This window comes from Lotus japonicus, chromosome 4 (assembly GCF_012489685.1).
Source record: "Lotus japonicus ecotype B-129 chromosome 4, LjGifu_v1.2".
NCBI lineage: Eukaryota > Viridiplantae > Streptophyta > Magnoliopsida > Fabales > Fabaceae > Lotus > Lotus japonicus.
Window position 1 is genome coordinate 45156477 of NC_080044.1, and position 13466 is coordinate 45169942.

Below are 13466 nucleotides of genomic sequence, written 5' to 3' on the forward strand. Positions count from 1 at the left end.
GACGAATTGTCTTTGGTCCAACTTGGAAGTCACTTGCGCATAGAAGAATCTCTAAGAGCGCAGGAGAGTGACAAGGGAAAAGGAAAAGAAGTTGCTGGTCCCTCGGTTAATATGATCGAGGAGGGTAGTAAGAACAATAACAACAAAAACAAAGGAAAGAAGTGTGCTTTCAAGAACAACAAAGGAAGTTTCGGTTCTAACAAGAAACCGAAACTAGAATGCTGGAAGTGTGGTAAGACAGGCCACTTCAAGAGGGATTTTCGTTCTGGAAAGAAGCATGATAACGCGAATGCAAGTGGTTCGGGAAAGGGGTCTAAGGACCAATCCCAAGAACAAGGATGATGCTATTGCGTGGTGGATTGATTCTGGCGCCACAACACATGTTTGCAAGGATCGTTTCTGGTTCAAGACTTTTGTTCCAGTGGAAGATGGATCTGTCCTCTACTTGGGAGATCATCTCTTTGATCCTGTTGAAGGCAAAGGAAGCGTGGTGTTAGAATTCAGTTCTGGAAAAACTATTACTTTGTTTAATGTTTTGTATGTTCCTAAACTACGTAAGAACTTAGTTTCTGGTCCTGTATTGAATAAGCTTGGATACAAGCAAGTGTATGAATCTGATAAATATGTATTATCAAAGTCTGGTGTGTTTGTAGGATTTGGATATTATAATAATGGTATGTTTATGTTGAATTTGAATGGAGTTCCTAATGATTCTGGTTCTATATTTATGTCTTCTTTGAATGTTACCAATTCATCTTTATGGCATGCTCGTCTAGGACATGTACACTATAAAAGAATGCTTGAAATGTCTAAAGATGATTTAATTCCTGTTTTTGATGGAAATATAGAAAAGTGTAAAACTTGCATGTTAACAAAGATCACTAGGCAACCTTTTAAAAGCATAACAAGGAAATCTGTCATACTTGAATTGATACATAGTGATTTATGTGATTTGCATGCTACTCCATCATTAGGACATAAAAAGTATCTTGTCACTTTCATAGATGATGCATCTAGATTCTGTTATGTTTATTTGTTGCATTCTAAAGATGAAGCCTTAGATAAATTTAGAGTTTATAAAACTAAAGTTGAATTGCAACAGAATGTGATGATTAAAACATTACGTACGGATAGAGGTGGTGAATATTATGATCCTGAATTCTTCCAATCCGTAGGAATCATTCATGAGACTACGGCACCTTATACACCTCAACAAAATGGTGTGGCTGAAAGGAAGAATAGAGTTCTTAAAGAAATGGTGAACGCCATGTTATCCTATTCTGGTTTGAGTGAAGGGTTTTGGGGAGAAGCCATGTTAACGGCTTGCTATTTGTTAAATAGGGTTCCTAATAAAAGGAACAAGACTACCCCATATGAACTTTGGTATAAGAAACGACCCAACTTAACATTTCTACGTGTTTGGGGTTGTAGGGCCGTGGTCAGACTCCCGGATCCTAAAAGGAAAACTTTGGGTGAAAAGGGTGTAGCTTGCATCTTCGTTGGATATGCTGAACATTCCAAAGCCTATAGGTTCTATGTTATAGAACCTAATGACTCGGTTTCTATTAACACAATTATAGAATCAAGAGATGCCATATTTGATGAGAATTGTTTCTCTTCTATACCTAGACCAAAGGACCTTATATCTAAGTCGGATGAACCTACAAAGGATGATCATTCAACTGATGTACCAAGTGAGACACTCGAACCTCGGAAAAGCAAAAGAGCTAGAAAACCTAAATCTTATGGTTCGGATTTTCAATTATATTTAGTTGAGGGATCAAAGGATCAGATTGATAATCAATACTATTATTGCTATAGTATAGAGGAGGATCCAAGAACGTATGATGAAGCTGTGAAATCTCGAGATTCTGATTTTTGGAAAGAAGCAATTGATGAAGAGATGAGTTCTATCATGGAAAATAATACTTGGGTATTATCTGATTTACCACCAGGTTGTAAACCATTGGGTTGCAAATGGATCTTCAAAAAGAAGATGAAAGTCGATGGTACAATTGACAAGTTTAAAGCTAGATTGGTAATCCAAGGCTTTAGACAGAAGGAAGGGATTGATTACTTCGATACCTATGCTCCAGTTGCTCGTATCACTACTATTAGATTGTTGATTGCTTTAGCGGCTATTCACAATCTAGTGATCCATCAAATGGATGTCAAAACAGCATTCCTGAATGGTGATTTGGAAGAAGAAGTGTATATGAAGCAACCGGAAGGATTTGTAATGCCTGGTAATGAGCATAAGGTGTGTAAGCTAGTTAAGTCGTTGTATGGGCTGAAGCAAGCTCCGAAGCAATGGCATCAAAAATTTGATGAGGTTGTTTTGTCTAGTAGTTTTATTCTAAACCAAGCTGACAAATGTGTATATAGCAAATTTGATACATCCGGTAAAGGAGTCATTATTTGTCTATATGTGGATGACATGTTGATCTTTGGCACGGACCAAAATCAAGTTGATAAAACAAAGAATTTCTTGTCATCAAAGTTCTCCATGAAGGATATGGGAGAAGCGGATGTTATTCTTGGTATGAAGATTAAACGGGAGAATAAGGGGATTGTAATTACGCAATCTCATTACATTGAGAAAATACTCAAGAAGTTTAATCATGAAAGTTGTTCTCCGGTTAGTACTCCCATGGATCCGAGTGAAAAACTTATGCCAAATACAGGTAAACCTGTGGATCAGCTCGAATATTCAAGAGCTATAGGCTCTTTGATGTATGTTATGATTAGCACTAGACCGGATATTGCTTTTGCGGTTGGAAAGTTGAGCAGATTTACTAGTAATCCTAGTAGACATCATTGGCATGCAATAACTAGGGTATTCAAGTACTTGAAGGGTACTATGAATTATGGATTGTCATATGTGGGATTTCCTTCGGTATTAGAGGGTTATTCGGATGCTAGTTGGATAAATAATGTTGAAGACTCATCCTCTACAAGTGGTTGGGTGTTCTTGCTTGGGGGAGGTGCCATCTCGTGGGCTTCCAAGAAGCAAACATGTATAACTAGTTCTACAATGGAATCAGAGTTTGTAGCATTAGCTGCTGCTGGTAAAGAAGCGGAATGGCTAAGAAACTTGGTATATGAGATTCCATTATGGCCTAAACCGATATCACCAATTTCTATCCGTTGTGATAGTGCTGCCACATTGGCCAAGGCTTATAGTCAAATGTACAATGGAAAGTCTAGACACTTGGGTGTTAGACATAGTATGATTAGGGAATTAATCTTGAATGGGGTGATATCCATTGAGTTTGTTCGGTCGCAACAAAACTTAGCTGACCACTTGACGAAGGGGTTAGCTAGAGACTTAGTGAAGAAGTCGGTAATTGGAATGGGATTAAAGTCCATTTAAATCTACTACCTATGTTATACCCAATTCCCTTCTAATACAACGTTAGAAGCTGAATTCAATGTGGAAAGATCATAGTTAGAGATTGGAGCACTTGTGTTTATCTTCCCAAGGTATGTGCTCAGACCTGCAAGTGATGGCTAGGTTGAAGTATATCTTCTTAATGGTTCTTTTGGAAAATTGTAAATGCAGGTGCAAGATTAAAAGGATCACCTATGTAAGCATGAAGTTTTGCCGCTTCAAGAAGCTTGGACTTGGCTTCCTATATGCTTATTATTGGATAAGGACACATGGCTTGTAAAGTGTCAAGTATGAATAGTAGAGTGTTGTAGAAACATATGTGTACAGTATCTTTAGATATTCAAATGGGTTGACGGGTTCAATCTTTAAAGACACCCCGATTCTCGAGTATTTGGAATGTGTATTTGTACTAAAATGGAAATTCAATCGCAAGATATTTTCATTTATGCATTTGTTTGATCGTTATATCTGTGTGCTATAAACTGAATAGATCAAGGATTACGCTAAAATGGGGGGGGATTTGTTGGTGATTTTAGAATCATCAATGTATTTTAGTAGTAATGTGATCTACTATAGGCTGATGCAATTACGCGTTAGGCTCGGAATCGAGTCAGGTTAGTGCGGAGTGCACGCTCGGTGAGCCAACGCATAATTGACCGCGAATACGAACCGAGGTCCAAGGGGCGGAGCCCCTTGGCGGGGTCCAAGGGGCGGAGCCCTTGGCTGGCGCCCCGTTCGAAATTTTTTCTGAACAGTTGTGACCCTAGTTTGAAATTGTTTGAACAATTGTGACTTTTCGGAACTATTGTGACTTTTCGGAACAATTGTGACTTTTCGGAACAATTGTGATCATTCGTGCAAACACAACCTTCTATATAAGGTTGCTTGCAGCCTAAGGAAAGACATACAGAAAACCAGAAAACAGAATTCTGAAACAGAAATTCGAACAACACAACATCTCTCTACTTTCTTAATCTGTTCTCTTGTGCCAAGAAACAGATTGATTGTCAAGCATTATCCCAACAAAGATTTCGTGAACCCAGGCAATTATAGGGTCGAAATAATTTGTTCGGAAAGTGGATGCTCACGATTCTTGACTTTATCCAGGATTATCACAACCAGATTTCTAACAACCCAAACATAAAAACAATCCTCAAACACAAGAACATCCCTCACACACAAGAACAACATCTATCTCTGTAGAGAAACAGATCTTCGACTCGATTGAGGCTCCATCAAGTCCATCTCATTTCTTATTCGAGTCGATCTAGGACGACCCTTCGCCCTAGCGGTGGACGGATCTGGAACAATTCGATCCCCTTCCCTCGGTGGCATGTTCAGATCATTGCCAATGGGATACCACTGTCCCTGATACGCATCCAATATGCTCTGGAGCGTATAAACAGGGTCCACTAAACTCCAATAGTCTAAACTTTGATGCATACAAGCAGCGATTGCGTGGTCACATGGATGCTTGAATGTTTGAAAGCGCCCACATTTGCATGTTCTATTGTCCAATCGCAAAGACCAGACATACCCATTGCGATGCCTGCGCAGGTTAAAACCTTCCTCCACCTCAAACCTTGTCCTATCGATGTTGTACGTGCGCACGATATGAGCACCTGCTAGTAGAACATTCTTTTCTATGGCTACAATGACCTTTTTACAAAATATGTGGCCAGCGGCCTTTTCACGAGCTGCTGCCTGACCTCTCTGAACAAAGTAATCCACCATCCTCCCATATGTGCATTTCACCAATGCAATTATAGGCATGTTTCTTGCACCCTTCAACACTTTGTTAACGGCCTCAGATAAGTTTGCTGTCATATGGCCATATCGACGCCCACCCTCATCGCATGCTCGACTCCATGTCTGATTGTCGATGTGGTCAATCCAATCTCGGATAGTTGGACTTATTCCTTGAAACCGGCGGAGTTGTCTCCGAAAAAGATATGGACAAGGCTCGTAACCTGCACATTTTAAAACAAATACAATCAACTTGACATTTAACCAATTCAAGTTTGAATAAATGAAGATACGCATGTGGCTTACCCATATTGATCAAGTCAAGCTTGTGCTTCTGATTCTTGAACGTACGATTAAAATTGCTGGCAATGTGGTGGATGCAGTAAACATGATAAATGTTTGGTGGTTGCCACCCGTTAGCGGGATTGCGTACTGCTGCCTTGATGCCTGCGTATCTGTCAGATATCAAACATATACCCTGTTTTTGGGTGACCTTCATACGTATCAAACGTAGAAACCTTGACTAGGAGCTCAGATTTTCCCCTCGACAATTGCAAATGCAATTGGCAAAACATTGTTGTTCTTGTCCTGTGTTGTTGCGATGAGTAAAGTTCCACTATACTTGTCGTAGAGCCATGTCCCATCAATCTGTATCACAGGCTTGCAGTACTCAAAAGCATCACAACATTGTTTGAAGGTCCAAAACACACGTTTAAATGTCTTCGAAACTACAACTACATTACCATTACAGTCGATAATGTCACTTCTGGATACTGCATAATAGGACCAATGGGAAAACCGAAGCATATAATTCAGCCGTCTAGGGAGCAAGTCATATGACTCTTCCCAATCACCAAAGATCTGTGCAACCGCTCTCTGCTTCGCTTTGCAGGCTTTAAAGTACGATACTTTATACCTGAGCACACCAGTGGTCCTCTCTTGAATAAGAGAAACAGGTACAGTAGGTTGGGTACGTACCATCTCTGCGACATTAGAACAAAATCATAAGTTACTAAGTATTTTTAAGGGTAACAATATAATAATCATTAGAAAAAATTGTACCAAGAATGAATGAACAGATAAAGTCGGATATCATCTTCTTATGGTCCTGCGATGCTATCGTATTGATGCACGTATGCAGACCGCCCCACCTAGTTACCGTCCACATTCAAGTATTTACAAAACACATGGCCCTCAACTTCCAAGAGCATCCATTCGGACATTTTGCCACAAAGTATGTGGGTTTGGATTCGGCCACAATATAAGTTATATTTAGCTTAAAACAATAATGCTTGAGGGCCATCTGGACATCTTTCTTGGTCTCAAAACACTGACCTATATATAATTCATCACCTAGCTACCACTATGTCTGATCATCCCAGCCAGTATAGAAATCTGTCTCTTCATCGGGGTGTTCCCAGTTAATATAAGAATAGTGTGGAGACTCATTCCAAAATGGTGTTGGGACGCCTATAACAAAGAAGATTTATACCAGACACGATATACGGATAAATATAACACCTAAAGAGTTAAAGTGACTATACATACCATGCGTTTCAGGAGAAACATTCACCGGCATCGGTAATCCAATAGGAGGTCCATGATTACCGTCAGAGCCACCCTCGTCCGAGTCAGACGAGTCACCTCTGTCGTCCAATCTTTCTTCTTCATCATGATCATCTGAAGATAAAATCTCCTCACCATCCACATTATCAGTGTCATGGTAGTCATAATTGTCATCCAAATTTACTGTGTCATCACCCAAATGAACAACCTCCTCAACTCCACGGCTACCACCGGCTTCATGAGCGAATGCCTGCTGCGCACTTATCGGATTGGTTGAGGCCGGTATTGATGAACTTCCAGCTTCAGCAATATCAACGTATAACTCGAGCGTTGTCATGGAAGACTGCTGACGAAATCCATCCATCATGACATTCACGTCTTGTGTATCAACTAGCTCAAGAGGTGAAAAAAAGATGAGATTTGAGTTAGTCATAAATCTGCAAATGACTCTAGAAATTATTTGGTTTCTTTGGAGCTTCAACTTCTCATGGATTTTCCTCTTCAAGTGGTCGAATGTGATGTTGCATTTGAGACGCATGGGCCTAGCTTGACCTTCAAAAATGACACCTTGGTTGCCATTGAAAACTCTACCTCTAGAATACACAAAAGCAATGACCCTATCCATGTTTGGTGATTTTTGAGCTATTAGAATGTATGAAGTTTTGGAGAAAATTCGCAAATGGTGTTGAGAAGAAATCTGGTTCGGAGAGCTTGGTTTTATAACTGGGATTCGCAAATTATATTTTGAATGCATTCGCAATAAAGCATTTGAAAGCCTGTCTACACAGCATTCGTTTGCAGGCTCGCGAATGCCTGTCATTGGCTGTCTCCTGTCTCCATGTCACCCATCAGCTATTCATGTCAGCCATTCGCATGCCTTATTGCGAATCCCCTATCTCAGAGCGTGCCAGTGCATTGGGAAGGGGCACATTCCCACATGCACGTTAGGAAGGCAGATTCCTCATTGTCTTATTAGGATTCGTGAGGTAGCTTGCAAATGCCAGACCTGAAAAAGTAGATTCCATGTCATAATTTGTCTCAAAGACTGAAAAAGCACCAGATTCTCCTTGTCTTATTAGGATTCGCAAGGTATCTTGCGAATGGCTACTGTTCAACCTGACAAAGCTGTCGTTCATGTCATTCAGTTCTGGAAAAGTAGATTGTCCTATTACCATTCGCAAGGAATCTCTCGAATGCTTACAAGAACAAGTCAGAAACTACCCCAGATTTTTTTCACCCCCTTTATCCAATTAATAATTTATTTTACGCCATTCAGAAAAAAAAAAGCCCTCGGATGAGCCTCTCGATTTCATTCTTCAGAGTAATGCAGTCCTCAGTGTCATGTCTTGTCGAGCGGTGGTATTCGCACCACTTAGTCTTATCTAACGCTGCCCGGAGCGAGCCCGCCTCTTGCTTGCCTTCCTCAACTGCTTGTGTCGCCTTAACCTCACGCAGCAGCTCCGTCAAATGCGCACTCAAACTTTTCCCTGACTCCTCTCGCCAACGAGAGTCGGCTTGATGCCAGGGTCGGCAGCGCTCGAAATTTTCCTTTTTGGGATACAATGGTTCTCTCGGCACTTTTTCACTCGTAAGCACCTTCCTGTCTCGTTTCTTGCTTCCTTCCGCTTTCTCCTTGCTCGGCTTGTCCTCTGGCGATGCGTCCCTCTGATCGCCATCTTTCTCTACCATCGCGCGTCTTCGCTTAAAAGCATCATCCTCCTCGTCGAGTATGTAGGTGTTTGCTCTCGCCCGAACTTCAGCCATTGACCGGGCCGGCTTGCGACTCAACTTGATATTTAGCTTCCCAGGCTGCAATCCGTTCTTGAAGGCACGGGCACAGGCATTTGGCTCTGACTCCTCAATTTTACCGACGCAGCGCTAAATCGTTTCACATACTGCTTCAGAGTCTCGCCCTCGGACTGGCGCACATTGTACAAATCCTCAATTGTCACTTACTTGGTTTTACTTGCTGAAAATTGGACGAGGAACTTGGATGAGAAGTCACGAAAATTCGTGATTGATCCTCGGGGTAGAGTTGTGAACCACGCCATGGCAGCGCCTTTGAACGTAGCCGGAAACATCTTGCACTTTACAGCATCGGAGGCGGCACTGATTACCATCTTCGTGTTAAAATATAGCAGGTGTTCCTTGGGATCAGCCTTCTCGTTGAATGTCTCAAGGACAATATTCTTCATGTTATATGGAATTGCAACTTCCTTTGCTGCCGCCGAGAACGGCTCGAACTCAGCCACGACCTCAGCCTCACGCACCCCCTCGTCCTACTTCTCGAAACGATAGTACTCCAGTTGTTCTTGTAAGTAGTCGTTTCGCTGGCGGATATCATCAACACTACAAATCAAGCGCCTCCAATCTTGACTGGAGATCGATGCCTGAGTCTCCTCTCCCGAAGCCGGAGGTGAATGCACCGGTGTCCTCTGTTGCTCCGGCGAGGAAGGTGTAGAAGGCAACGGAGGCGTCAGAGAAGGAGGAGGCGGAGGCGGTGGCGGAGGAGGAGGAGTTAATCGATCTGTTTCCTCACGGTGAACCTGCTCGCGTCGCGGCCTACCTCGCACGCGACGCGGTGGCGAAACGTGCCGCCGCTCTTGATCCTCATCACGTCGTCTACGACGTGTTTCCATCGAGCTTCGCTAATGAACCAAAGAATGCAAACCGAAAATCCTGAAAACTGAAGAAAATCGCACAGAAAATCGAGCTTCTCTCAACTGAATCACGATCCACGTAGTCCGGGAATCGAAATCTACCGATCCCCACAGACGGCGCTAAATGTTCTATCCTAAGAACATAGAATAAGGGTATAGTACCCAAAGTGTGAGGAAAGTGATATGAATGCTTAGAGAGAGAAGTTCTAACCGCTAGAGAGAGAAATAGTAACTGAATTTCAATCTTGGTATTTCACAAATGAGTCAAGAGTCCCTTACAATTGGTAACCGTCCCCTATTTATAGGTGTGGAGTTGGGCTTTAGCGCCTTTAAATCATCTTAATGGGTCAGTTGAGCCTCGGGGAAGGAGGCCCAAGTCCTTGGCGGGTTCCCCGCTTGGGGTCAGCGCTCCTGGGCGAGGGACCCTAGGGTCTCGCCCAGTCCATTTACAAAAGAAAACTTTGTCAGTTTCTACATATCCACTAAGGTGCAAAATAGCACAATATTGTGATTACAATGGAGCATATGTGGTGGCAACAGATTCTGGCGAGGGAGACAGAACAGACTTCATCTTGAGCCCTCGCGCCTTCTCAAAGTTAGGACGAAACAAAAATGCATCTGAAGCGCTGAAGAAATACGGTGTGCTTGATGTTGAATATAAAAGGGTCCCATGCACATTCAAGGGAAACAACATTGTGTTTCAGATCAATGAACACAGCAGCAACCCCGGTTACTTCGCCATCGCGATTCTCTATGTTGGAGGAACATCAGATATCACTGCTGTTGAGATTTTGAGGGTATGCATCATAACTATTTGAGTAAAATACATTTACTATCCCTTTGTTTGTCAAAACAACACTCAGCTTCGTTTTTATTTTTATTCAAAATCTACACTCAACTCCTTCTAACAAGTTAGCATTGAGGAGTTATTATGACAAATCTACTTTTTTTTCTTTCCCTTTCCTTTATGTGGTTGTGTTGAATGTATTTGTTGAAATGTGTCAATGAAGCAGAAAGAGTATCGCAAATGGGAGCCTCTACGAAGGGTTTATGGTGCAGTGTTTGACATTGCTAACCCACCAACAGGTGAAATTCGATTGAAGTTCCTAGTGAGTGATGGCAGTGCAGGGTTTCATTGGGTGCAGCCAAAGATTGCAATCCCTGAAAATTGGAAGGCAGGAGCTACATATTCCGCAAAATTAGCTTAATTGTTATAAGAAAGAGCACTTCAAGATCCCAAAAGAGTTATTTGCTCTTTTCCCTAAGGAACTAGAATAATGGGATTCTTGTACTTTCTATATGAAACTACATATATATGGAGTATGAATGAAATAAATGTAGTACTTTTTTTCATTTACTCATATTTGTCTCTGTGGATGCAAACTTTTTTGAGTTTAATAAAAATGTATTGTCAATGTAAAATAGTTTTACATCGACAACAAATTATAACATGTCACGTATAGGAGCTAGGTATAGTTTAAATTTTAATTAAAACAAAAGTATATTTATTAATATGGTGAATATCATTGACATTGCATACACATCTAATTCAACTTTTTTTTTTTCACCAGCCTTGATGTTTTTAAAGTTAATTTGGTAATTAATCGACGTATAAGGCAATCAGCTAAGTGAGATAACTGTTGTAAATTTTAATTAAAACAAAAGTATATTTATTAATATGGTGAATATCATTGACATTGCATACACATCTAATTCAACTTCTTTTTTTCACCAGCCTTGATGTTTTTAAAGTTAATTTGGTAATTAATTGACGTATAAGGCAATCAGCTAACTGTTGTACTCTTTAATTTGTTGGCCATAATTAAGGATATACTTACCAAGGCAGGTGGTACCTTTAAACATCATGATTCTATTGATTACTAGTAAGTATCTATTTTATGTCAATTTAATATATTTGAATTATTTTTTAATACAATTTATAATAAAAAAAGTTAGTATTTAGATATTTATAATTATTTTGTCATTAACGGATTTAATCACCCATTCGAGAAACAATGGTATGTTTATCCCGACAAATGTTTTTTTTTTTTTATTCAAAGTTATGTTCCCATCCTTACCGGAGTCTTGCTTACTTATCACTAGATCAACACCTTATTAGTAGATATTTATAGAGCAAAATACACTCATCTCCCTCAGGTTTTTTTATCTTAAACAACACTACACCACATGTCTATCTAACAAGCTAACATCCTCTAAAAAAATGCTAATAAAATATTCCTTTAACTCAATTAATTATTTTAAATGTTTAATAATAAGTAAAATACAAAATATTTTTTTATTTACAGAATTTTAAGATAACAAAACTTTTTAGCAATAAATATAAAGAAATTTCATTTTTTTTTTAAAGTAAGAAATTTCAAATTAACTTATAGTAAAAGTATATTTAAAATACATTAAACTCAATTTGTTAAAAAGGTACAAAAATATGACGTATTTGCCTAAAAAAAGTGCACAAATATTATTTTTATTATTATTTAAATTAGGGGTGAACGAAATTGTCCTAAAGTTTATAGATTTTGTAAATAAATTAAATATTTTTAGCTATATATAATTTGATCTTAATTAATCTTCAAATTATAAATATTATTATACTAGGTTATTTTGCTAACCAGTGCCTTTGGATTTTTTGTGGGTGTGGTACCTCCATGTCATCTTCAAATGGAAATATGACATGTGTATTATTTTTTCCAAATTTTTCATTTTCATTTGTTTTCTATAAATCAAAAAAAAATCTATTTTTAATTTAGGGAAGGATTTTTCATCAAATGTTTGAAAGTGACTTGTTTTTACCATGAGTAAGATTTAGTTTGAAGATTCAAAGTATGAAACAGATACTGCTAGTTCATCTTCTCTTTGGTTCATCTTCAACCTACCAGGAACCCTAATTTCACACTTCTTCATCTTCAATTCTGCAAAGGGAATCCAAATATCAACATTTACCCAGTTCAACAGTGGCTTCTTTAATTAAATCAGAGAAGAAGAAAGAGTGAGTCAACAATAGAAGCATGGGGGCTTTAACATAAACAGAATGGTACATCAAAAGAGCATAATAGAATTCCTAAACAGAGTTCAAACCAAACACCGAAATTTTTGAAAGAAAGTGCAATAAAGAGGATGATCACCAACTTAGGTTTGGGAACTTTGATGATGAACCATTCACCTGTAGAAGCTGACGACGGTGTTGAGCGGCAGCAATGACGGTGGCGGCGTCAGAGAGTTTCAGCAGAGAACTACTTCACATAGGAGGAAGTGGGTTTGCGTCGGAGGATGAGATGCATAAAGGCCAACGGCGGTGGTGGCACAAAAACTAAATGGTTGGTAGACGAACAGATCTTTGAAGAGAAAAGGGAGAATAAGAAGAGTCGTTCCAATTTCCAATTGAGAGAGAAGTTCGATGGACGATGTTCACTAACTTTTACATTTTTTTTTTGACAGAACACTAAATTTTACATTTAGGTCAAGGGATCAGTTTGCAAATAATAATAACTATATTTTGAGAAATAAAATTATGAAAAAAACATTATGGACAAAATATATTTTCTAACTCATACAATACATGGTATTTTTCTACTGATCCAACTGGGCGGAGGCACAATACCTGTATCAGGGAGGAGGCACCACAGTAGGCACCTTCCAATATTAATTCCTATTCCTGGACATAGGCTTTTCTCGGGCCGAGCCATGAATCGTTTTGAGGCTAAAGTGAGTGAGCTCATGATTTGCAATACCAAGCTCATGCGATTTTCAGTCTGATGGAGGCCTGGAAAATCGTCTACATGTGCAGGTGGACAGCCCCTCTTCGAGCTTTACGACGGATGGTTCAAGGTACAATTGTTTAATGGAGGATGTTGCTAGACTATGGGGTCACATAAAATTTGGTCAGGTAAAGCCCCTTCGAAGTGAAAGAACTTATTGTTTAGCGGGTACGCTAGAATGTCCTCCATGTTCAAGCAAATTTGGTAGGTAGTGAGTTTCAGATCGATGTTTCTACCACCAGACCCCATGAGACGGCATCCCATGTACTTGTTTATTGTGTTGTGGCACGCTCTGCATGTTAGCTGCTTATGTTCATATTCTAGCAA

General features: G+C 39.7%; 1 protein-coding gene across 1 annotated transcript in view; it reads left to right on the plus strand.

Annotated features, from left to right (window-relative positions):
* The window catches only part of LOC130714046 (expansin-like B1), a 42473-nt gene extending 31902 nt beyond the window's left edge, over positions 1-10571 (plus strand). The window contains exons 5-6 of the mRNA XM_057563901.1: positions 9851-10160; positions 10377-10571. Coding sequence (XP_057419884.1) covers positions 9851-10160; positions 10377-10571 — 505 coding nt within the window. The remainder of the gene's footprint in view (positions 1-9850; positions 10161-10376) is intronic.
* The last annotated feature ends 2895 nt before the right edge of the window (positions 10572-13466 follow it).